This window comes from Condylostylus longicornis, unplaced genomic scaffold (assembly GCF_029603195.1).
Source record: "Condylostylus longicornis isolate FDR11 unplaced genomic scaffold, ASM2960319v2 ptg000026l, whole genome shotgun sequence".
NCBI lineage: Eukaryota > Metazoa > Arthropoda > Insecta > Diptera > Dolichopodidae > Condylostylus > Condylostylus longicornis.
In genome coordinates, this window is record NW_026577995.1 from 605,116 (window position 1) to 633,058 (window position 27,943).

The window sequence follows — 27,943 nt, forward strand, 5'->3', positions numbered from 1 at the left end:
GTCGATTGTATGGTGCCGTAAGGCGGGTGTGCGGGCCAAGCTGGAAAAGCTACAGAGGCTGGCCTGCCTGGGAGTGACCGGGGCAATGCGGACGGCTCCCACCGCTGCATTGGAGGTGATGATCGGATTGCCGCCACTGCACCTCCATATATTGAACGAAGCTCGGCTAGTGACTTACCGACTTCTCTCTGACGAGGACGGGGCAGAGCTAAAGTTGGCCCACAGAACTCACAGAGACTTCATTGAGAGCGATCCGATTCTAAGAATAACCATGTCGGATACCTGTCTGCCACGATACAACTTCGACCATAGGTACAGAGTTCTGTATCCCGATCGATGGACGTGGGATCGGGGTGGTCCGGTACTTAGGTCAGGTTCGGACGTGTGGTATGCGGACGAGTCCAAAACGGAGTCGGGTGTGGGTTCGGGCGTATACGGTATCCGCCCGGACACGCGTGTATATGCAACCCTTGACCCGTATTGCCCAGTGTTCCAGGCCGAAATACACGCAATAGAGATCTGTCTGAGAATCAATTTAGAAAGGGGGTATAGAAACCGCACCATCTATGTGTTCTCAGACAGTAGGGCTGCACTGTTGACGCTTCGTTCAGCTCAGGTTACATCCTAGCTGGTCTGGAGCTGCCTGGCTGCACTTATTGAATTGGCATCGGAAAACAGAGTGACGCTCATTTGGGTGCCGGGCCATAGTAGCCATGCGGGCAACGAAGTTGCCGATGGGCTGGCGTGGAGGGGATCTGGGGCTGACTTTGTGCAGCCGCTGCCTTTCTGCGTTCTGCCTTCTTCCGCCGTGGGGGCCAGGCTTGCCTGCCTCCTCGCGGTGGAATGCGGCCGCCACTGGCGGTACACGGAAGGGTGCCGTCATGCGAAAGTGTTTCTTTCGGCGTGCTCCAGCGGATTCACCGCAGAGTTGCTGGGGATGAGCAGGAGCCGGGTTCGCACTATTGCGAATTTCTTCACGGGGCACTGCCCACTGAAGTACCACCTGCATAGGCTGGGGAAGTCGGGCTCCCCCCTGTGCAGATTTTGTGGGGGTGGCGATGAGACCGCCGTGCACATTCTCTGCGACTGTCCGGCACTGGCTGTTGTCCAACTCCCTTAGGGATATCTCCGGCTTTGTGGTTGGGACGGGGATATTATAGACGGGAGAGTGGGGGGCTACAATAAGTCAAAAATGGCTGCGGTGGCTTGGGGGGTTACTCCTGTCCCACTCGGTTCCCTTGGAATTTACGAATCTACGAAGGTTCTCCTTTTCATTAGTCTAGTCAGGATTATGTGAGAAAAAAGGATTTGAACGGAACTATCTTGTATTTTATGGAATTTTTCGAATTCTCTGTAATTCATTTTTGTATAAAGTTTTCATTTTACAAATTTTGAATTCATTTCACCTTATTTTTCATTACTACGAGTAATAGGGAAATGAAATTCTTTTCTATTTTCATAAAATTTTCTTACACATTTATTAATATTTTTCCAACTCCTTTTTCAATAAATTGTTTAGAAAACATTTTGTATTTATCTTCGATATTAATATGCAATTTCACAATTAAATATAAAAATTGGTTGGCTAATGGCACTCCTTGTGTTATTCTACATCTCATTTTCATCTCATATTTCTCCCATATTTTTATTCAATAGAATATTATGTAATGGCAAACATTTTTACTATCAAGTACGAGTAGTCTGAAAAATTTATGATAATCGGGTCGCCTAACAATTCGGACTAGAGCTGGCACCATATTGTTACTACGTGAATAATAAAAATTCTCGTATATCAATAGACGAGTATTTTAGTTAATACAAAACAAAAATAGAGTGTTATGCAAGTGCCGTGAAAAATTCATGCCGTCATGCATGCATAATTCCCATATAGAAATAGAATTTTTTAATATCACCTTCAGTTATTTTACATTTTTATAAATATAAATATTTATATTAATGTAACTATAATACTGTTATACAAAAAAGAAAAAAAAAAGGTGACAGTCATTTCCGATTGAAATTGGATTTTAAATTTTAAATTTGATTTTATTTTCTACAATCCTATCATACTTCAAAAAAAAGTAAATCTGACTATATCTCTTTCTCTAATACTACATACACACATACAAAAACATATTTTCATATATACACTTTCATGTATTAATGAATCGAATAATTATAATATAAGAAATTCGAAACCTGACTAAATTACGACATTCCTTTTTTATCTAACGTATACCGTACCTTACGTGTATAGGTATGAAATTCAAAACGTATATGCACATACCCTTAGAAAACTCAAATTTCTTAAAATTCACTACATTCGGTCACACCTATATAATTTTCTCACTTTTTTTTTATAATAAAAATTAAATTCAATTTGAATACACACACATGCATAATAATATTTTTGTAAAAATAACAATCTTTTCCAATTTTTTTTTAAGTCAATATCAAAACTCTTTAAAATAGGTTAAAAGCTATTCATATATACATACATACATATGTTAAAGGATCAGGGATTTTTTTTTTCCATCTTCTTCCCTTATTCATTTGAATAAAGAATTTTTTTTTAAAAGTCATTATAATCGAAATTCGTGGGACGAATATAATATATATTTTAAAATATTAGGGTTCCAGTTTAAATAAACATGTATATATATATAATATAACATTCTTATAGAATAAATATACATAAATTGGAGGAAAAAGGAAAAAATTAAAAGTGAATAAGAGAGAGAACAGAAGTGAATTAGAAGTGAAAAATAAATATTTTACTAAAAGTAACTATTTTGTAAAATATTTATACATATAAGGTAAAAACTATTTTTACATTTTATAGAAAATTTTAGAGGGAGGTAATCACATCAAATGTAATTTATATATAATAATATTATCTTCGGATTTAATCACATATAAAAATTCACTCGATTCACTTCGAACTACTTAAAAAGGAAATCAAAAAAAAACATACCATCTTCAATGTTGTATAAAATTAAATGTAAATCTTTTAAATACACAGATACACTGTTATACACACAGAAATTAAAGCGAATTTCAAAAATTTTTAACACAGCAAGTAAATTAAATTTAAATTAGAAACTACCAATCACAAGAAATTTTCCTCAAAATTGTAGAAAAAACCTTATACATATTAAAAATCAACTAAAATCATAGAATTAATGAAATTATTAAAAGAAAATTAGTTTGTCAATAATTAAATAAGCAATCAGAAAAATTTTTTAGATCAGCACATTTTTTTAACATATCATAAATAAGGCATAAAGTAAGGAACTATTATTGAGGGTTAAGTTTAAAACTAAGGGACGTGAAACCGATTCACATTAAGTTTATTAGACCCACAATGTCAAACCTCACTTAAATCATCAAACTTTCTACTCTTAGGAGTAAACCTTTATAAATTCGAAAATACAAGCAGTACGAGAATTAAAATTATCATTGCCCAACATTTTTGTCACAGGATTACATTTCTTCTGTAATTTGTCGAGCACAATTCATTTCTAACTGTTCACAGCTCATGTTTATTCATACTTATACAAATACGAACTATAGTAGTGTATCGTAATATAAATTTATAACCCGATTTTTGTCATTAAAATATAATCGCCTGAAATAATTAGGACTTGAATGTATACTATATTCTCGTTTTGCTTCAAATTTTTGAGTCGATTTAGATATATCCATTCGTCCGTCCCATATGTAATTCAAAAATGAATCAAATCATACTTATCAAATTGTACCAAATGAATTATAGTACAACAGTTGTATCATAACCTTCATAAAATATCAAAAGTAATTTGACCAAATATTGTCAGAAACTATTGAAGCTACACTACATTAATCAAAATATAGAAAGAACTACGAGTATATACAATACACCTTTTTACGAGTATATACAATACAGGAGCAATTGCATTAATGGAATTGCAAGTGGATCTAGCTCACTTTATAAGGGCGGTATATTTTACAAATTTAGATTAATACGAGAAAAAATAGAGTTGACCTCGTCAACTCTATGATACCCGTACGAATTTGTTATCCAATGTGCGAATAAATATGCCATAACTGACTATGGGACAGACTATGAATTTAAGTTGCCGTATTACCATATTAATTTATGCAAAATTTCAGTACTGTGTTTTTCAAAATACTGTGTGTGCTAAACTACTATTGAAGTTATATGGCAGCTACCAGAAAGAGCCAAGCAATTTTAACGAATTTTATCAAACACATCGGTTTTACTAATATATTCGTTTTTGTGAAATTTCAATACCACAGCTCATATAGTTTCTGAGATATAGCCAAATAAATTTTGAAGTTGTATGGCAGCTATCGAAACCGGTACCCCGATCATGTCCAATTTAAATAGGGTTCTGACACTTACTACAATAAATCATTTGTGAAAAGTTGGTGAACTTAGCTCAATTAGTTTTTGAGTTATCGTTGGGATGCACGGAAGGACAGACACAGCTAAATCAACTCAGAATTCGACGTTGATCAAAAACATACACTTGAGTCTATATCTAAGACCCTTATTTCTTAGTGTTACAAACGGTAAGGAAAATTTAGGGTATACTAATACGTTCGTACGAGTATAAAAATCATTCATTCGAACAGGTATTCGCGAAGGTTGACTACATATACATAAACTCTAGCAATGTTTTCATTTTTTTTTTGTAAAAAAAAACTGTTATATACTCTTTTAAAAATCATTTCACGAAAAAGATTATGTATTTTTTTTTGTTTTTATATATTAAAAGAGAAAAAAGGTATAAAAGAAACCGAAATATTAAAGTGTATGAAAACCTTTTATGAAATACAAAACAAAAAAATATAAATATAAAAGAAAAAGGATTCTTTAGATACGTGAAAAAATTATGAGAATTTGAAATTGTAAAGAAAAGAAATTTTGTACTTAATTAAAAATAAATTTCTCTCTCTCTCTGTCATTCTCATTCGGTATACTGTCACTTCCTCTCTTTCTGTCACTTTCTTTCTGTCATTTTCTCTTTCTGTCACTATCTCTTCCCCCACTAAAACAAAATTTATACAAAGTTCCAACAAAATTAATCCAATTTTTTATTTTATTATGTCAAGGCCGTGTTATTTACATATTTTGCATACATATACATACTTAAATATTTAAAAATATAAAATGTATGTTATGTTAATAATACTTAAAACTATATTTTAAATAAAACAAAATGCTAAAATAACTCATACACAATTTGCAGTTTTTTTATAACTTCAAAAATTTTTATCAAGATTCCATTAAAGATATTATATAAAATAAATTGCATATTTATAGGCGAAGAATACTATAAGTATTTATACAATACAAAAAATATTATTGCCTTTTAATATGAATATTTTATGGTTAAGAAAAAAAAAATTATATTTGTATCAAGGATATTTATTTCAAGGATAAAATTATTCTTCGGAATATGATGAACTGATTTACTTAATTTTAAAAACAGTAAAAATCACATCCTTCATATTATATTATATACATAAATACAATAATGAAAACAAAAATCATCCTAACAAAGTATAGAAGAAGAAGTGTAGAAAAATATTTTATATTTAATATTTTAAAAAAATGCATTATAAATAACAAAAAAATAACAAAAGTCTTAATGGGAAGCGTGCTAAAAAACAAAACAAAAATTTTTTTTTAAATCTCATTTTTGAGCGTGTTTTGCATTGCACATTCTCGTACATGCACCTGTTTGTAAATAATGCTTAAAATGTTTATAAGAGAAACCAGAAAAAAACAAAAAAAAAGAGAGTTGATCATGTCAACTCTGTGATCCCGTATGAATTTGTTATTCTATAGATAAACAAATATATTATAGCTGACTATGGGACAGACTATGACTTTAACTTGCCATATTACCATATTAATTTGTTCAAAACTGTGGCAGTGTCATTTTCAGATAGCAGTTTCTAAGATATGACCAAATTACTTTTGACCACAAGGCACCTACCACAAGGAGTCAAAAAATTTCAAAAATTTTTGTCACAAATGTTTGCTTGAAATATATTTGCTTGTGCTAGCTTTCAATATTTTTTTTTATTCTACTTCGCTCCTTGGAGGAGCATAAGACTGATGCATGATATTATAGATAACCATGAATCAGTTTCTTACGTCATTGAATTTACTAGATATATGACGAGTCTACCGTAAAATTTCAATATTTTAGCTTCAATAATTTCTGATACATGACCGAACAACTTATGAAATTGTAGAGCAGCTGCACGACCCGCTGCCTCAATTATATTCAATTTAAATAGTATTCCAACATTTATTATTATAAATCATTTGTAAAAATTTGGTGAGCTTAACTCCACGCTGATCAAAAACACACACTACTGTCAGATAGTAAAGCAAATTTATAATACCTTTCGTACGTTAATTCAATGAAAAATTTTTCTAGGTGTGTAATAAATACTTGTACGTGTATTTAAATTTCGACAATTATAATTTTATTTTTAAGAAAATATACAAAATAAAAAAAAAATAAAAACAGAAAACCTCTATTTTCATTTTCATATTTTTTTTTGCCGACCAAATTGCATAAAATAAAGGAGGACATGTGAGGGCACCAAATTTTTCATGTTGAGCTTTCAAAGGAAATGCATTACTCATGTATACGCTAGGGACATCTTAAATATGTGTTTTTAAAAAAATTGCTGTTTCTCTGTCATGCATGTCAGTTTGCATATGCACTTTGAATTCCAATTTCAGATAAACCGACTTTAATAGAAAAATGATTTTATAACGGCATCATTTCTTGTTAAAATTATGAACTAATAAATTTCTTTTAGTAATGACAGTGTTTGAAAACCGAAAATTCATTGTGTGGGATTAATTGCAGATTTTTGATTGATATCTGTTAGATATATTTTTAGCTCAATTATATAAATTCATCATGTAAAATAGGTTTTATTTTTCGACTACACGGAAACACTTAAAGATAAAAGATTACTATAAATTGCAAGAATACATCGTATATGATATATTTGATATAGTGTTGCATCGCACATGTTAAAAAGCAAAAAAATACCTTATATCTCATTTTGAGTACACAAATTTTTGTTATTCCTATGTATAAGAATCAATAAATTGGATTGGAAGTTAAACTCGTTTTTCAATATTTTCAATTTTTGCTACTGAATATTAGTAAATATTCTGAATAAATTCAACAATATCTGTGGTAATAATCAATGGCAATTTCTTGAAATTTAGTTTCGAAAATTGACTTTTCCGAAATTTCTGTTCAAAGCAACTTGATATCTACCAGTAAGAACAAACTTTTACAATTTTTAGAGGCCGCGTTAAACCAGAAGCTTGCTAATTTAGAATAAGTATGTTTTGGAAAAGAAAATTTTCACCAATTTTAACAACCATTTCGTATAATTTATAAGAGCGGATCCTCTCAATATTATTTAGAAAACAGGTACATATTGTAGTCGGTCATGTGTCGTTCATATCTAAATTTCTTTTTCTGTTATTTTCTTTTCATACTCTAACATCACATCATTCTGGAACCTAAAAAAAAAAAACGTAAACAATTATGTATGTAACGTAGCGCTAAATAAAAACAAAAAAAAATAAAATTTTGAATGAATAAAAAATTCAAGGACATTTTTTTTTTTCTTCAAATACAAAAATTATGCATAATATAAAATGTATGAATTTTTACAAAATGCAAAAAAAAAAATTAAAAAACAGAAAAAATAAAAAAAATTCTATTTATGATGAAAAATTAAAGAAAAAAGGAAAAAAAAGTGTAATTTAATATTTAAATGTTTTAAGGATTCCATTTGAATTCTTTAAAACACAAAAAAATTAAAAATAAAAAATTAAAAATGCAAAAATTTTTTTTTAGAATAAATAGAGAAAATTATGCTTATATTTTGTATTTTAAATACATAGAGCGTAGTAGCTTTTATAAATTTTAATTTTTATATATGAGAAACGCATAATATCATTTCCACTTTCCTATTCAGATTTAAATATTCATAGAAACCTAGTGAAAAATTATGTTGTATTATATAGAGGCTTAGTAGAGAAACACAAAATTCCAAAAAAAAAAGAAAATTTGACACAACATAATTATTAAATGATGGTTACTAATATTAGTGATTCTAAAAAAAAATATTGAGTTGGATCAAAACGTCCATAAGAATTGTTACCAGAACATCATGATAGACGCACTCATTTTTGCAACTGACTTATAAGTAAAAAATTCCAAAATAGTAATTTTATAAAAAAAAAAATATTCTTTGGACAGATGAATCACACTTAACCATATGTGGAAGTCATTGAATCTCAGCAAAATTCTCATATTAAAAAGCAAACTCACTTCCAACACAAATTTAGTTTGAACGTATGGTAATTGGTAATTTGTTAACTGGACCTTTCATTATAACACAAAATTTAAATATAGTGGTAGTTATTTCGACTTCCTTTAAAACAATTTTAATACATTGCTCGTGGATGTTCCTCTTATGCAAAGACGGTCATTATTTTTTCAACATAGCGGTGTACCTAATCACTATGGTTGCATTTTTAGAAATATTTCAAATGAAAAATATCCCAATCGATGGATGGGAAGAGGTATAGAATAGCCAGCAAGATCATCAAATTTGTTGGACTTTTATTTGTGGGGATGGATGAAAGATCTCGAAATTGCAACAGTAAAAGATTTGAAGATACGAATACGAGCAATTTTATTTAAAACTCAATTCTAACTTTAATAACATCAATAAATTAAAGAAAAATTTCAATTCAAATTACTTTTCGTGAGAGTAAAATTTGTACTCACAACGTAACTCACATACCATACATATGTTAAATAAAACGGCCAAGTATAAACAACGAATATAATTCTAAATTTTTGCCGTTATGTGTTTATAACTCGGTCTCTGACTGTACACATACGAGTATAAACGTTTTTAATTACTTTTTAATCTTTTAAGGTATTGTACTTTAAACTCTGATAAATTTCGCAGGACTTTTAAATATTCTCAAGAGCATTTGAATGGAACTAAAAAAATTTTTATCCAAATTAATACTCACAGTATGTATGTACTCTTTTATATCAAAACTCATTCGTGTGTGAGAAAACGAATTACTATGAATACACACATAGATGCACATCCGGAAAATAAATGCTTTTATATACCCCACCAAAAAGGCATGGTATAAAAATATTAAAAACTGTAGACATAAAAAAGCGTAATTAAGTAATTTTATCTTTAAAATTGTAATATACTAGGCAGCCGAACGTAAATCTTAATTAAGTTAATTATTAACGAGTAGGTAAAAGTATTTTACTGTGTTCAGAAATTGTCCTTGGTAGTAATGCATCCACTTAATTGGTACTTTTCATTATTTGAGACATTTTAAATCGCTTAAGTTTTATGAAATTTTTTTTAATTTTAAAATTATATTTAAAATAAAAGAATTAATTTTAAAATTATATTTTTTTATGTATTATTTTTTATTAAAGCTCGCAGGGGTTAAGTATAGAGATACAGGAGAGCTCTATCATAAAGTATATGAGTAGAATTTCTTGCACCTTTTAAGGCCAAAATGAAATTCCTGAATAAATCACCAACTAACAGCCTGATCATGTATTCACTTCCAAATCAGAATTCTCAGCCAATAACTCATTTTTTCAATTGAATTTTTGCAGTTTTTCTCAAATTACCGGCTCATTTCCAAAAATACGAGATAATCAATACCAAGTAATTCTTCTTACTCAAAAATTACATTATACAAGTATATGATAGTTACTTGCTTTCTTCTCACTTTCCAAGTAAAATAGCGAAATAGACGATCAGGCCCTAATTGTTCAATTTAGTTTTTAATTATTCATTTTAAACCGATCAGAAACAGTTAAATTCTTAGTCGTAGGTCATTTAGAAACAGACAACTTAAAAAACTATTTACGTTTATTAAAAAATATTATTAAACAGTTGCTTATTAAGTTACGAGTAATTCAAATTTTTTCTCAAACCTTTGATTCTATAATTATTTGTTCACTTTTAAAATTCCCTTAAGGCAATTTATTTCTATATAGCGCGACTCACCTTCAGTTATTCATGCTTATCATACGCCTAATACAGAAATACGTGTAAGATATAAAAGAATTCAATAAAATATAAAAAGTAGATATTTTTCAAACAAAATTTTAATTAAGAACGAAATCTTATACGTAGGTCTGAAAATATTATCTTTTTTGAAATACAATAGGCGTTCAAATTCAATAAATACAATAGAATCTTAACAAACCTTATGTAGATCATCCATACAAAAACAAATTGATAATTTATGAGACGAACATACATAGAGTATATATATATACATATATATAAATGTACATGCATATTTTAAAAGGAAATAGGTAGAGGTCAATTCAACAATCTAAAGAAATTTTTTTGTTTTTAATTCAACAATTTTTCAATTCTACGCTCTCCAGAAAAGTTCTTATGCTTGTATTGTGAAAAATCAAGAAAATTTTTGCTTCTTTTCCCTATTATTTCTATTTGCTTTTTTTTTTGTTTAAAATGCTTTAAGCAATTTTCAAAATTCAGTATTTAAAGACGTTCTAGTAATTTTTTGCCCTTCAACTGTAATTTTATATTGGAAATCGAGCTATTAGACTTGCTATATATAGAAAAATTTTATAACGATTCAATTTAGTTTCACATTTTCTTTATTACATTCATATTTATTATATAATACAACTACATATACATATTTTGAATTTTACATCCATACACAAATTTATTCATATTGTATTTTTATCCTCCAAGTTATTTAAAATTCAAAGAAAACTCGAATCTTTATAATTAACAATGATTTTCTTAAAAAATTTTGAATGACATTTTAATTATAATTTTATATTGCAATATTCTTTGAACTTTTTTTTCATTATAATGTCCGTAAGTTTTAATTACACTTATGATATAAATAACAAAGGACTTATACAATATATTTCATGTCCAGTACAATAAAATAATACAAACATACTTATTTCGCATATTTTCGATATTATATTAAATATGTAATTCTTGATACAGAGTGCGATTTCCAATTGCATTTACTGCTGAACATAATGCTGTTGCATTAATCACACTCAAAAAGGATAGTATAAGGCAGTTGCATTAAACTCATTGTGTTTTGATGCTTCAGTTTTGTGTGTCATTTATGAGTTTTCCCTGAGCATGTGATTAGCATTCTGCAGTTAACTGCATTATAACATATGAAGGCTATTTATTTGCAGAAGATATACATAGCTATGGATCAGCGCGAATACAAACCTTTCTAACAATAATCTACATGTTTGTTTAGTTAAGGCAGTTGTCAAATAATGCATATGTATATTTTTATATTCTCTATTTAAAGTAATTGAGCGTTCTTAAAACTTACTTCACTTAAAACTTTTGGGCAACCATGCAATCATGACTGTAACTAACCGCACTTACACATAAAGTTTAATGAGTTTTCATAGAACAATGTGCTATAAAGAACTATATAAGTAATTTGAAAGAAAAATATTAGCAATTTATTTAGCATTTGCTTAGAAACTTTTTGTATTTTTTATATGTATAAATTTATATTAAAGCTCTCAGGAGTGAAGTATAGAGATACAGGAGAGTTCTATAACAAGCTGTAATTTCATAAAGTATATATCAACTTTCTGGCACCGCCTTTTCTAAATCTCTATAAGTTATAATTAATACATATGTACATACATATTAAAAATTTTCCAATTGAATCAACATAGTTATACAAATTTGACATTTAAAAAAAAATTTTTTTAATATTTTATATATTAAAAAAAAATTAATTTGACTTTTAATTGAATTTCATGTATAACAATTTTTTTTTCTAAGAAAAAAAAAAACTTAATTCTTCTTATAAAAAATTCATGACCACATTTTGTGCACATACAAACCTAATGTATGCGAACTAAACTACTCAATTTGTTAACATTGAACATCTAAAGCACACATTTATGTATACATACAAGATAAACATATCTTAAATAATTAAATTATGTACAAGTACATACATATATATGCATGTAAATAAGTATATATGAATTTAATATGCAAGCAAGCCAAAATACACCTTCCATATTTATCCACATTACATGGCTATAAAAATATAAGAAAAATAAAAACAAAAAAAAAAATGAGAAATAAAAAAAAAATTGACCACTTCAGTTTCGAATTATTTTTTTTTACTCTATTTGTACATATTGTGCAGATTTTCCCTTGCATTCACAATTTATCCTTCCTGAATAATACCTAAAAAAAAATTTTTTTTTTTTTTCCTATTTTAACACTTAACATTTTATTTTTTCTTTTTTTCTAACCTGACATCATTGTATCTGAATTCATTGTTATACATGTATAACAATTATATATTATAATTTTCTGTATATGTATGTATATACTGTATATGTTCTTTAGTATTAATACTTTTGAATAATTTAAAACTTTCTAAAATGAAATATAAAGTATGAGAAAATATTAAAAATTATAATATATTATGTATGTATATATACGTATAGTGCAGCGCATTTAACTGTTATACAATATTTTTATACAAATATGTTAGTTCAAATTATCCTTTATATATAGCATGGCGCCTACAATATTATTATTTCTATATATACAAATGTACATATTTATATTAAATTTAGTAAATTGTAATATAAAGTAAAAAAAAAATTGTAATATAATCCAACAAACTTGTATACATATATTTAGACATATGTATATATAATATCTGATATTATATACATAAGTGCTCTCAAATATTTTATATACATTTCCATACACATAGTTGTAAGTACTTATAGATTTACATGCATATATGTATATCATAAATTATCGAAAATTTTCTTATATTATATATATGTCTGTATGTATAAGTATGTCAAGTAGTTTCTTCAGTAAGTAAATATATGTATTTTGGTACATAGTTCAAAATGACACGGAAAATCTCTAATGGTTTGGTTTTTATCGTTATACATATAATAAGATGTAAGGCACATGTATGTGCATAAATTTTTATATAACAATATAAAAGTAATATTATTATTTACATACACATATGTATATATAATATATATGTATATATCAAAACATTTCAATTTGACACATTTAATACGTTCTATTTATTTGAAAAATTAAAAATATTTACATTAAAAAGACTCAAGAATTAAAAAGAATTTGATTCTATCATTTTGAAATCCGAAATAAAATTAAAAAAAAAAATTATATAAATAGTTCAACATAAAATATGCAGTCCCTATAAATAGTAATCATTTCATAGTTGATAAAAATGTATTTGTATGTAGGTACTTATAAAAAAAAATAATTAAATTTTAATGATAAATTTATCACCCGAAACTGCACCTGAATAGAGAATTAAGTGAACATTTTCAAATTGATATTGTTGCTTTATTGATTCATTTAAGAGCATACTCGTATAACAGTCTAATATACTGAATTATTCCATATAAGAATTTGAAAAAATTTTATAAATAGAACGCTACTTTCTATGGAAATCCCGTTTTACAACAGTGAAAACAATAAAATCTATAAAATTAAACATAGAAAAATTGACATTTATTTGACATATAAAAATGTGAAGCCATCTACCGGAATAATGAGTATTACGTAACCACTATGCCCTTAAGCAGCATTGCCATAATGCAATTTTATTAGAAAAATACTATTTTAATTTCGGAATTGTTATAAAATTCGGGACTCTTCGGCGAGTTTCAAATGATAGTTTTTTTTTTTAAATTCTACTATTTCAAATTATCAGTATGATATTAATATTAAAATTAGACGATGGTATTAAGTAAGGTTTTTCTTATTTTTATTCTTACAAAAGTGATTAACAATTGCTTATACTTTCGCTTTTTTTTTTTTGGCATCAGTATATATAGCATTGAGATAACGCCATTCTAAGAAAAACAAATTTTTAGAACTTAAAACAGTACAAGTTTCTCGATGAAAGAATAAGATTCTCTAAAAACAATTCAAAAACCACACGGGGGATATTACGTGAACTATATAAACTGACATGATACAGATGCCTGTTAACCAAGAAAGCGTGTTAAACCAAGTTAAAGTAATTTTATTAGATAAGAAGTGTGAGCAGACCGAATGAACTTCGACTCAAGGAATAAACAAAAATATTTGAATGAATCAACTCTTTCAATTCTAATTTCAACTATTTTGGAATATTTTTGAAACATTTATTAGATATTTGAATGATTGTGCTTGAAAATTAATTTAAGCTTATTAGAATTATAAACAGTTAAAAATGTAAACAATTTATTCCCTTCATAAATTTCATGAAAACTTACGCACAAGAATTTTTTATAAAACTTGCATAAAACCTTAAATAAAAATTCCACATTTGAATTGATGCAAAAAAAACAATAGATGCTAATTACCGCTCAAAGGGGATAAAAATTGTTCTTTATTTTTTTTTTCAAAATATAGAATATTATGATTTCATTGGGAATTTTACCTTGAGGGTTTCTTTTTTTTCTATTCAAAATAAATAGTACATGCAACTAAATACATTATGTATTTGTATGTGATTCTGCATGTATATGAAAAATAGTTTTACGCATAAAACTCTCACTCACTTTCTTTTTCTATTCGTTCAAAGAATTTGCAATTACAATATTCATAAATATGTAAAATTTAGGTTAGGTACATTGCAAAAAAAAAAAAATATATAAAATATTATAAAATATGCATAAAGGTTTAGTTTTGTAAGTAGGAAATGTTATGCAAGTATGTGATAAAAAATATATTGTATTAAATTTGTTTTACTAAAAGAGAAAGTTATAGACAGAGCTGCAGCGGTCATTGTTAAAACTAAAGTAATATTTAATTATATATTGTGATATTATTAGCTTACGGCAATATCACTCACTTAAATTTAATCAGCATGATAACATTTCTTTGTACTATTATAAGTACAAAGTATGAGTATTTTATATAAAGTTCTATAGAGTAAAGTACCTAAACCCATCGTATTCCTTTAATAGAAGATATTATTGTTGTAATCTCCTATAAGAACTTGCTCATTACTTATAATTCCAAATTATCTTCTAGATACTACAGTAGTCAGAGCAATGAAGAGACTGATTATATAGCAAAGCTAAAGATCAACATTGATTTTATCGGACTCAATTATCTGCTATATAAAGGTACGCGCTTTAAAAAAAGTTTTAATCGAATTACTAAAGACGTGTGCTACGAAGTTTTGGCACTCCTTCATATTGTTTTTTAAATTAAAAGATATTTTTGCACGAAAAGTTACGAACATTTCCAAAATCATGAAACACGGTAATTTTCCGCTTAACATATTTGACAGATCAAAAACACAGCATTTAAAAACTCTTCAATCAACTCTTCAAACAAAGATTTTCACTCGTGTCTTATTTAAATGTAACAGATTTGTCCTTAGTAAAGACTTATACGGCCATTATACATGTAGGGGTTCTTTTATATAATACATGCAAATTTTCGGTTGAATTGAACAACTTCAAAAATGAGAGCCTTAAAATATGCAATTTAGTTATTATATTTCGTTTTCATGTTATAATATTATTATACTGTTATATTTTCAAGGCAGTTGACATAAACAATATTTTTTTTTTCAATATATTAGAATTAACCTATATGTTAATAATAATTTAATAATTCTGAAATGATTTCTCTGATAAAACTCAAACGTGTTATTATTAAAAGAAAAAATTTTAATTGAATAAAACTTTTCTTTTATCATACGAAAAAAAAAATATTTTTAATTTTATTTTTTTTTTATTTTTAGTTCCCATGAGATTAATTTTTGAAATTACAAAAGGATTCATTTAAAGTTTATGTTGTATACAAAATTTAATTACCTATAAAACTATTAAAACTGCAAATTATACACAGAGTGTAAGTGTACATACTTGCATAAATACACACAATGAATACTTTATAATATAAATATATACGTATGTGTATTGTATTAAATATTTAATATAATACACCTGTAATATAAATTTATAGTACGTATGTATATAAAAGTCACATATATTCTTCCATACGCTTCTACAAAAATCATACTTGGCCTTATATACACACATATATGAGTACTTATTTAAATTTTCTTATTAATATTTGGAATATTATTTAAAAATATTTATTTTGTATCTGCACTCATGCATAATTACATTTAATCTAAATGCAGTATATATGCACATATTTATTATTAATATAAATATTTTTATATGTATATAAAATAATTTTGAAATATAAATAATTTAACAATGAAAATTTAAAACGCTGCTTTAAAATATCATCTTTCATATATTATGTACTTAATATAATTCACTGGTTAACTAGAAATATATACAGAGTGTTTCACCAAGAAGTTAGGAGCCGTATACCACCAACTATAGGGTCGAAAATGAGTAAAATTTTTGTTCGGAACATAGTGTTAAATCGGAACCATTTCATAGCTAGAGTGATATTAAGAAAATTTGGTGAAATTTTTAACATACTTAAGTGTTTTTGAATATAACTTCCATTCCAAAAAAAAATAGAAGTATCAAACAAATAGTTTTTAAAAGAGCCTTAAGGGGACCTTAAATACAGAAGAACAGATTATTTAATTTTACATGCTTTTTCGGAAATCAAGCATTCGAACTTTTTTTGTCCTAGCACTTTCTCATGCATTTTTTTGAAACTTACAAAATTCTCTTTACAGAAATTGCAATAATGACATATATATTGGAGGTTAAATTGTACTTAACACTATATTCGATCCTCTATCCGATGGTATATGACTCCTAACTTGTTGGTGAATCACCCTGTATACGTCATTGCAACAATAATATATATATTGTGACATATGACATTATATTATACTTAATTAAGTAATTAATACGTAAATATTAATAATTTTAGAGTTATCAGACTATTGCTTATCAAACAAATGGTCAGAATAACAAGATAAGGCACTTACATCTAAAGAATTCAATGATAAATCTCCGTATAAGTTACCATCAGATAAGCAACTGATCAAAAGAAGAACTAGATGAAATATTCAAGTATCTAAAAAGCCCCATCCTAAAGCTCTTTTTACTAAGAATAGAATTGAAAAATTTTAACAAAACAGAAAATAGCATCTTATAGTTATGAAATCGTTTCTCTCGTAGTTCTTAATATGTTGGCAAACATCAAAACTAGAAATTAATCTGAAATTTATTACACTATATTTTTAAAGGAATCTTCTTCTTATAGAAAATTTGAAGCATGAATAATCACATAAACTGATCAATAAATACAATATTTCTACATTTACCACCATTAATAATTACAAGTACTTAAAATATTTTCGTATTTTAAAGAAAAAAAATTTAAATATTGTATAGTAGCTATATTGTTTTTGAAAGTACTATTTTCACTTGCCTTCTTGAAAGTGTTGCTTTGCAAACTATTAGCTCGGCCCAGCATTATTAAAACAAAATTCAATATCCCTTTGGAATTTTAATATAAAGTATTTTTATTATAATAGCATTGATTTACTACTCTAATTATTAAAATACACATTTATAAAAGATTTATTCATTTAAAATAACAAAATTTTTTAAAATCTTTTAATTTCAAACTCAATGTGTACATGTAATTTGAATATTTCTATATAAATAATGCATTAAAAACAATACATAAGAAAAATTAAAATAATTATAGCTAATGGGGCAAAAAATAAAGAGGAAGTTTAAAATTATTTTTTTCCCATTTTTTTTTAAACCATAATTTTTTAAAAGAAAATATTAATTGTAATCTTATTAACTTTAAGTTTATATCAAGTTTTCAGCTCTGTATATATATGTATGTATGTATACAGAAATTTTTCTTAAGAACACTTAAAAATTATTATTAATAATTTGTTGCTCTTAATAAAACTTTTGCAAAACGGAAATTTAAACAAAAAAAAAAAACTTTATTCTTAATTTTAATAACAGAGAAAAAGAAAATTCAATTTTAATTATATAACTATATAGTACTTTAATAAATAGTACTGTAATTAAGATTCGATATACGAGTACTAGCTACATAGCAAATATGCAATTTTCCAAAACTTTCGTTTACTAAATAATTTTCTTGCAAGGTAAATTCAATGTTTGTCTTAATATTAAAGAATTTCATTTACATTCTTAAGAAAAATTGGTCATCTACCCCGAAAAATATGCAAAATTAATTAGCCCCTAAAAGTATGCCACATTTAAAAAAACTTTAAACATAAAATTATTATTTTTTTTTTGCATTTACGAAGCAATTAAAACCATACCATCATGATTTCATATTTTATCTTCATTTATGGCTATAAATCAAAATTATAATTTTAAAATTAAAAATATTGCCAATAAACGAGAGTTTTCATAACAGAACGCAATTAAAAATCGCAATATTACCAATGATATTTAATGTTATAGTAGAGGAAATTATTAAAACGCAATACATTTATAATGTGAATCCTTTTTTCTTTCTAAATCATCTTTCTATCATATTTTTTAATAAATTATTTATTACTTCATAATAAATGAATGATATAAATTATTAATAAACTCATCTATAAATTTATAATAAATTTTATATATATATATATATATATATATATATATATATATATATATATATATATATATATATATGTATATATATATGTGTGAATGTACATAATTTTTTTTCATTATTTTTAAGTTATCTCACGTAAATCTGTAAAAAAATGAAAATATTTTTAATGTACAATAATAATCAAATACAAATACACATACAATATGCTTATGTCTATATTTCTGATTATATATGTACAATTATGTGAGTAGATATATAAAATATATGTTGTGTAAAAATTTTTAATTTTTAATTTTATGCACATACCCTCACTAATATTAGGAGTATAACTTTATATACAAGCTATATATGTTTATATTTATTATTATATGACATGAAAAGGCCTGTATAGAGCTCTAAAACAAAAAAAAAACAATATATGGAACAAATGTTTTTTGAATCCTGCTACATAATAAGAATAACAAAAAAAAAAAAACTTGGTGTACGCAAAATTTTAATTCACGATTCAAAAGTTTTCCGCAATTATTCAATATTATGCGAATGAAATTCTATATTTTTTTTTCTTTTTTTTTTTTTTTTGCTGTTGCAGCATAATTTTTGAACAATATACTTTATATTATGTACTATTTATGAGTATATATATATATATATATATATGTACTTATAAATACTACATATATATGTACATAATAATGTAACATATGTTCATTGAATTATATTTCATATTTATGAATATATATATATATATATATATATATATATATATATAGATTAGTATAAAATAATAATTAAAATAATATGCAAATAATTATTACATGTATAAACAATATTCCATCAATATTACATGTATGTATTTACATATTAGTATATTTATATTTAAATGTAAAGAATTTCCTGAAATACAATACAATTCAATGGATACCATTCTTACTTATATGTGTAAGTACATATATATATAGTAAAATAGATATATATCATAATGTATAGGTAAATTTATTAAAAATAGGTTAATGAAAGCCTTCATTATAATATGGAAAAAACAATATTTAATTTTAGATTTAGAAATACTTTCAACATATAAATCTAAGCATATACGGGGTTCTTTATTACAAATTTTTAATATTAAATATCGTGAAATTTTATATACAAAAATACGTTATATATACACCGAAGTATTACATATTGTATGCTTTTTATTAATGTACTATAAACAATTGTGAACACTTTTATATTGAAAAATGGGTGGATATGAAATGTAATGTTAATTTAATATACTTATTATGTCATATGATAATTATTGTGTTTTAATTTTAAAATATTATGTATATAGAATTCTATATAATTTAAAAATTTCTAAATATTAAATTATACGAGTATAAATAAAATTTTTGTTTTTAAGGATTTATTTAATACATTCAAAGAAATGTATCTTTAAAATTACCAAATAATTCAGCAAATATAAGTTATAAGCTGAATTGTATACCTACATCACAATATTGAAATTTTGAAATCAGAGAAAAATGTTTGAATACATTTACGTCTTGAAATATCAACTTTTTTGTATTCAAGTTTTCAATAAATCACTTATATATTTCAGATATTATCACATTTTCTTAAAACATTAATATAGATCTAACAGGTAAACTTATTCAGCAATATGATTTAAATAGCTGAATAAAATTAAAATAGCTCATAAAAGTCCAATTGATATTAAATGAGCATTAAAATCAGCAAATTTTGACAGCCACGTTTTGCGAAGAATGGCTTAATTCAAAAATGCAATAATACAGTATTAAAACGTAATATTTTATTTTTGAATTATTGTAATTTCTGAATTGGATATTACTGCTAAATTATCGCAATTTTGAAATTAATGGATATCGTTAAATGACCAATGATTTTTAACATATTTTCTAAATTTTAAATTGATAAATCCTTACAATTGCAAACATACATATTTAAAAAGCATATGTCTATATATATATATATATATATATATATATATATATATATATATATATATATCTATATATATATAGTAAATTCTGAATATAAAAAGTACTTATTTTTGATTTCACACTATTCGAACTTCCATGAATCTATTTGTACTCGCTGTACAAATGCTAATTCTTGAAAGTATACTAATAATTCTTTTTTTTGATAACTTGTCGTGCCCAAATCGCAAACAATTTTAACAAGATTCAAACGTACAAAAATATCATCCGTAAAATTTTATGGATGATATTTTATGGGGTATTCAAAGTGATTCTTGAAATTAATCGTTGTCTTCCACTTTCGTTGTTTTTCACAAATCGTGGGCATAACCAAGACGCGTTTAAGCAATTCTACATTTCGAAAGAGAAGTGCACCTTGTATACAAACCAATCGTTTAAAAAGTTTTCCAAACCCCACTTTATTTTATGTACAATTTTTTGACCTTTCTTAGAGTTTTAATGATTTAATTTTATTCAAAAAACTTAATTTTTTATTATTATTTCGAAAATGTGTACATATTTTGTATTTAGACCTTATATAATTATAATTCTCCTTAAGAACTCAGTAAATTTTTATTTGTTCCTCTACTTTAAAATATATTCGCAATGTATCTACTATATTACCCTACATAATAAAAAAGATAATTCAATTAAAAAAATAAAATATAATTTTATTGTAATTGAAAAATACTCCACTAGGAGACAATAAGGTACAGCTAATAAATATTTAAGAGAAACGTTAATCCAAATAATTTAAGAGAAAAAAATATGCAAAGATTGTTGAAAATATTTAAATTATTTATTTAGAAAAAAAATTAACAACATTATTATGAATAAATTTAATAAATTATATCAATATTGATACTTATTAATATTTGTATAAAAAAAAAACTAAATCACTATAATACACATAACTAGCTTCCAAATATAAAATCATTATGACCTTTATTATTTTGTATACAATGCTGGGCAAATCTATATTATACTTAAAAAAATAATAATGTAATCTTGCTATATAAATCCCCTATACATATATATATATATTTTACCTGGCCGTGTAATATATTCTATCGCATATAATATAGAAAAAGAAAATATATATATGTATGTGCAAATGCCTATACAATGTATAAAAAAATAAAGGAAAACACAACACACAACAAGAAAAAAACGGAAAAAGAAAATTCACAACAATAATAAAATAAATGAAGGCTCCTTAGAGACTAGAAATTGTATTTGTATTATCACCAATATATTTGAATATAGCAGTAGCTAGCGTACAGCAAAATGAGATTATCATGACATCATTAACCTTAGTTTGTTTTCTCTTTTTTTTTAACTGTTTATTTTTGGTTTCTTGTTTGGTTTTTTTTTAGATGTTTTCATTCTTTTTTGCTTTTGCATTTTGCTTTTTATATACACAAATGTTTTATTTTAATTTAAATGAATTTTATAATATAAACTGTCAATAAATTTATGACATCATATAATGTACTTAATAAATTAAGTTAAAATTCGGTTAAGTTTAAATTATTTTTTTTAAAAAAAATTTCCCCCCAACATAACTTTGTAATTCGAAAAACACGTGCTTAGTTTATAAGAACAACATCTTGATAAAATATTCTTTGAATAATTGAAATGTTGCGTGGTATATGTTGTATGATAAAAGTTTAAATATAAACAAGCAAATTTTGTCGGATCCAATAACGTTTTAAAAAAAAAATATGGGATTCTCTGTATTGTGCATTAAGCTACAAAGTAACTCATTTTTACTTTAAACATTACATATGTATTTTTGATTATATCATTTGGAAAAAAATTATTAAAACAAAATAGATCTTTCTTGAGCTTACAAATTTGTTATAACATTTGACATGTTATGTATAGCAAATGGATTTTTTCGCCAAATTGTCAAAGACAGCATTACGAGTATACATCGGTAATAATAAAAGTAAACTGTAAAAATAAAATTCTTTTAATATTTTCAAATTCGCAAAGAAATCTATGTCGAATTCGACATACATAATACCAAATTGTCACACTCGCTAAACTTCTTAGTGATATATGTATATATATGTACAAATTAATTAAAAATGAAATCAACTTCTCTATATATTTTTAATGGAATGTTAAAAAACATAAGTACGTATTTTTCTGGTTAATCGAAAATTTATCAAAATCAATTTTAGAAAAAAAAGGAAAACTGAGAAATTAGTCATTCAGTAACTAGGTCATAAAAATAAAAAATTATATATGGGAGGAATGGGCCAAATACATATATGTATTTTTCTCGAGCTACAGCCTATTAAAAAAAACTTTTCCTTAATACAAATTAAAGTTTTTTCGGAATCATTAGAAATTCGCTTTATAATTATTTAGGCTTTACAGGTTCTTTATTTTTATTTTTATAATTAATTAAATTTCAGATTCAGCTCAAAATTTTCTAGATGCGGTTAAATGAATTCTTAAAGTTCGTTTCATACAACATTTTACTCAGTTTATCAGAAATTTGTCTGTAAAACATGGTTAAAATGTATTAAACACTTACATTATTTTGGATACAAGTAATAAAAGTTCAATTAATTGCAAAATTTTGTTTTTGCCCATTTTGTTTTGTTTTTCAATTTATTTATTATGTACATATATAGGTAAAAGTATTTAAGTTTTCAATTTAAATAAATTACGAAAAAAATTAATTTCACTATAATATAAATAAGCGAACATAAGTTAATTAATTGCATAAGGACAACATAAAATATAAGTTAGAAAAGTGCGTATATTTATATATACATTATATATTTTTTATATGTATTATAGCCACAAACAAAAAAAAAAAAATAAAAATTTAATTTCTGTCATAATAATAAGAAGAATAAAAAATATATTAATAATATTATAAATAGTCTCCCATTATAATAGTAATCCGCAACCACCCGTCAAATATCCTTCTGTTGTATACATATAACTATGTGTGTGTATGTGTAATCTATTACTCTTAATCATTTTTCAAATAAAATAAATTTATTTTCTCACATAAACCTACACAAATAGTGACAGATTTATTTTATTTTTTCTTTTTTTAATAAATATACAAGTAATTTTGTAATAAATTGTGTTATAACCTCAAAAAAAAAAAACCAAAATTATTAATAAAATGAGAAGAAAAAAAGAAAATAGAAATAATTTTTTTTTTTATTTTGTACACAAATGCATTTATGTAAAAAAAAAAATCTCGCTTATATTTTTCCGCTGTTTAATTTTTTTTTTCCTCATATTTTATTTTTTATTCTTTTCTCAAACAATTTTTATTGATTTTTACCATAATTTTTTGTATTTTATATATACTACATAAATATGTGACCATATATATATATTATAGAATATTTATTATAGTATACGTAAAGAATACATATATATACACTTGCATACATTATATACATTCATATATAGATTTGTATTTAAATACGATATTTATAATATATTTCAATATAAAATATTTATGGATATATATATATATGCATATATATTTAATATAAAAAGAGTAGACAAATACAAACACATAAAATGTATATATATATATATATATATATATATATATATATATATATATTAATATATATACATATATATTATATATTATATATAATATCATTTATAATAATGATTTCGACTTTCCGTTATTTTATACAAAAAAATGAATATATCCCAACTTATTATATCGGTATATATATTATATTCATATAGTATATATATGTATAAGAATTTTTTATACTTTTTATATATATATACATTTACAATATGTATTTAAGATTGTTTCTGATTTTTTAGTGTCTTTATAATATTATAATAAATTTCTTTCCGTTTTATTTCTACAATATAATACAATGAATAATATGTTTGAAAAAGAATAATTAATTTTAAAATAATATATATAATGTGTATATATATAGAATGTATCAATAAATTAATAAAGATTCTATTTAAATGAATATGTATATATGTTTTTTTTTTATATAATTTTTAATAATTTAAAAATTCAAATAATTTTTCTTTTACCTCATCAACAAACTCAAAGTCTCCTTCATATTTCTTCTTTTTTGCCTCTGTTAAATTAACAGTTAATGTTAATATTAAACCAAATAATAAAACAATTATTACTTTCATTTTGAATTACAAATATGTATGTATGTATGTGTATTAGATTTTTCAAAATATTTTGATGTCTGAAATGAGGTTTTAATTTTAATTTGCAAATAAAAAAATTATTTAAAAATTATTTTTTGTATAGAGAGAAAGAAAAAACAAAAAAAAACACAGAATGAAAATTATTCAAACACTTTTTGTTTTTTCCTTTTTTATATTTTTTGTTTTTTTTTTTTTTTTTTAATATATTATATGTTGTATGTACTTTTGTATTATACACAGATCATTTATTATTATTATTTTTGTTTTATAAAATGAACAATTTTTAAAAAGCTTTCATAAAAATCTTGGAAAATATTTAAAATATTCCTTATGTAATTTTCCTTTATATTTTTTATATAATTTATTTAAGATTTTATATTATTATAATTATTTTTTTAATATTGTTCAATATTATTTATAATATATGTATGTAAGTACTTTGAAATTTAATTTTTTATATGTATATATTATAAATTCATTTTGATTCGAAATAAATTTTGTAATTCGAAATATAATATTAATTAATTGTACATAAAAATACTTTTACAATATATTTATGTAATATATATAAGAATTCATATACATATATGTATGTATATATAAATTTAATAAAAAAAAATCAACTTTAATTTATTTTTTAATTATAATTTTTTTTATTTGTTTTTATATACTAAAATATTAATTATTTTAATTATAATATTTTTATATATTTTATAATATGATTAATTTCACCAGAAGCAATATTATTTATTTTGTTCTATGCCTGACAATTGACCATCTATAACTATTTATTCAAATTTCTGCAAAGCTAAATTAAAAGAGTCCTGTTTCCTATTTTCATATTATATTTACATATGTATGTATATTTCTCCGAGAATAATAAAAAAAGCAAAAATGAAAAAGCTGTATTTATTTTCTATACATGTATGCATATTTCAATGTATAGACAAAATTTTCATTGTATTATAATTGTGCGACACCAATATATTGTTAAGCTGTATACTGTAAGGTATAACGACATTAGAACAATATCCTAATATAAGAAAAAATTTACATAGACTTATGGCAAATTCAACAAGAAATTTTGTTATAAATATGACCATTATGATATTATGTATTACGAATTCTTCAGATTTCTTTATAAATTCGATGAAAAGTTTTATGAATGAAAATATGATGTGAAAAGCACGCGGACGAATTCGTGAAAATTGCAAAAGAATCAACAATAGTTTACTTAAAAACACTGTTAACATTTTACAATTATGCTTGCCATTTCGTAAAAATATTGGCGAATAGATTCATTCACCATACATATTACAAAATATAATATTATGCTAGCGAAGTCTACATCTCAAGAAAATTTGACATTTTGGAGAATTAACCATACCTAACCTTTCAATAATAAAAATATTAATGTAAAAAATTAAAATTGAATGCCATTATGTGCATAATGTATATATGTATGTATATTATGTATAGTGGTGCAAATAAACATGTAACAGTAAAATAATTTATTATAAGAATCGATATTCTTTTTTGCCAACCAATAAAATTTTATTTTAAAACTTTTTCTAGGGCGACTTCAAATTCAAATTTATAGGTTAAAAAATTAGAACCTTATAGATAGATTCTTGCCACCTTCATAATGATGTCAATACCAACCTAAATTAACAATTTTACATGTATCGAAAATATATAACATTCGGAAAAGTATTATTAATTTCATGTTACCATACCATAATATTTACTAAGAAGAGTTTCCAAATACAGAAGAATTTCCAAATCCGAAAACAAATACATTATTAGCATTAGTTGCAAGCTCAAGATACTGGAAAAATTTATGAAGCTTTTCTATGGTTTCTCATTGATGTATTGTTTTTATTCTTTATATTTGTGGGCGCATAAGTGTACATATGTATATAACAGTTACACACACTATCACAAATAAAAAATTGAGCATATTTTTTAAAATTTTTCTCTTATATTAATTTTGCTCAAAAAAGAAAGAAGCTAGATTTTACAGTTCACTACAAAATACTAAGACGCTTAAGTTAATAATTTTAAGTATTCTTTTTAAATATGACCTAGGGTTCCGGGATTTCAAAATATAGGAATTTAAGAATTTTTCATAATTGCATTGAAAACAATTATGATAGACATTTGAATACAAGACTCTTGAGTTTTTAAGTAATGCTAACATTTACTTTATGAATCAAAAATTTTTGATTGAATATTTAAGAAAGATAGATATTTACTTTTGATATGCTATATATTAATATTTTATAGTACATACTAAATATGTATGTTTGGTCGTTAACTTTCATTTGTAAGCTCCTTCAAATGCTTTATATATGTAAGTACTTTTGCCATAGGGTTGAGTAAATTTTTTTCGTCGTATATAATTATAATTAAAAACAGAGTAGTTGTGTTTTGCATTACATATATTGCAATAATAAAAATTCTAGCAAAAATTTACGTTTTAAGTGTTTATTTTATCATAAAATTACATCTTCCATAATTTACTTGTTGTCTTACTATTACTCAACAAAATGCATTTTTATTTAATGCAAAAAGTTAACCTAAAGAACTGCAGAAAATTAACCAGGACTTAACCTAAAGAACTGAAAATTCTAATAAATTAAATAAGTTTTAGAACACCATTGCAAGCATTATAATAAAAAACGCTATATTGAAAACTTTGAAATTATCTGAATTCAGTTCTATAAAATTAAAAACTTTAAAAACGGTAAAAAGTTTTATTTGTAACATATATATATACATATGTGTGCATATGGGATTTGAAATATGCATATATGTACTCATATATCCTTATATATATATCCTTATATATAAATTGTTGTTGGTATAAAGCTAATGCCATATATATCTATCAGGCCATCAAGCTTAGAGAGCGCATCAAAAATAAATTCCAAATTTATATGGAGTTTAAATGGAAGCGGTGCCGGAATTTATTTGTGTAAAGGAAATTAATTGATCAATATTTTTGGCTCTACTGATTCTACATATTTTTTGAAATTTAAATTTCAAAAAAATAG

The 27,943-nt window shown here is 24.7% G+C and overlaps 1 protein-coding gene across 1 annotated transcript in view; it reads right to left on the reverse strand.

The window, feature by feature from the left end:
* Positions 1-25,067, reverse strand: part of LOC129607101 (proteoglycan Cow) — an 84,351-nt gene extending 59,284 nt beyond the window's left edge. The window contains exon 1 of the mRNA XM_055517835.1: positions 24,759-25,067. Coding sequence (XP_055373810.1) covers positions 24,759-24,866 — 108 coding nt within the window. The 5' untranslated portion in view covers positions 24,867-25,067. The remainder of the gene's footprint in view (positions 1-24,758) is intronic.
* Between the last annotated feature and the right edge of the window lie 2,876 nt (positions 25,068-27,943).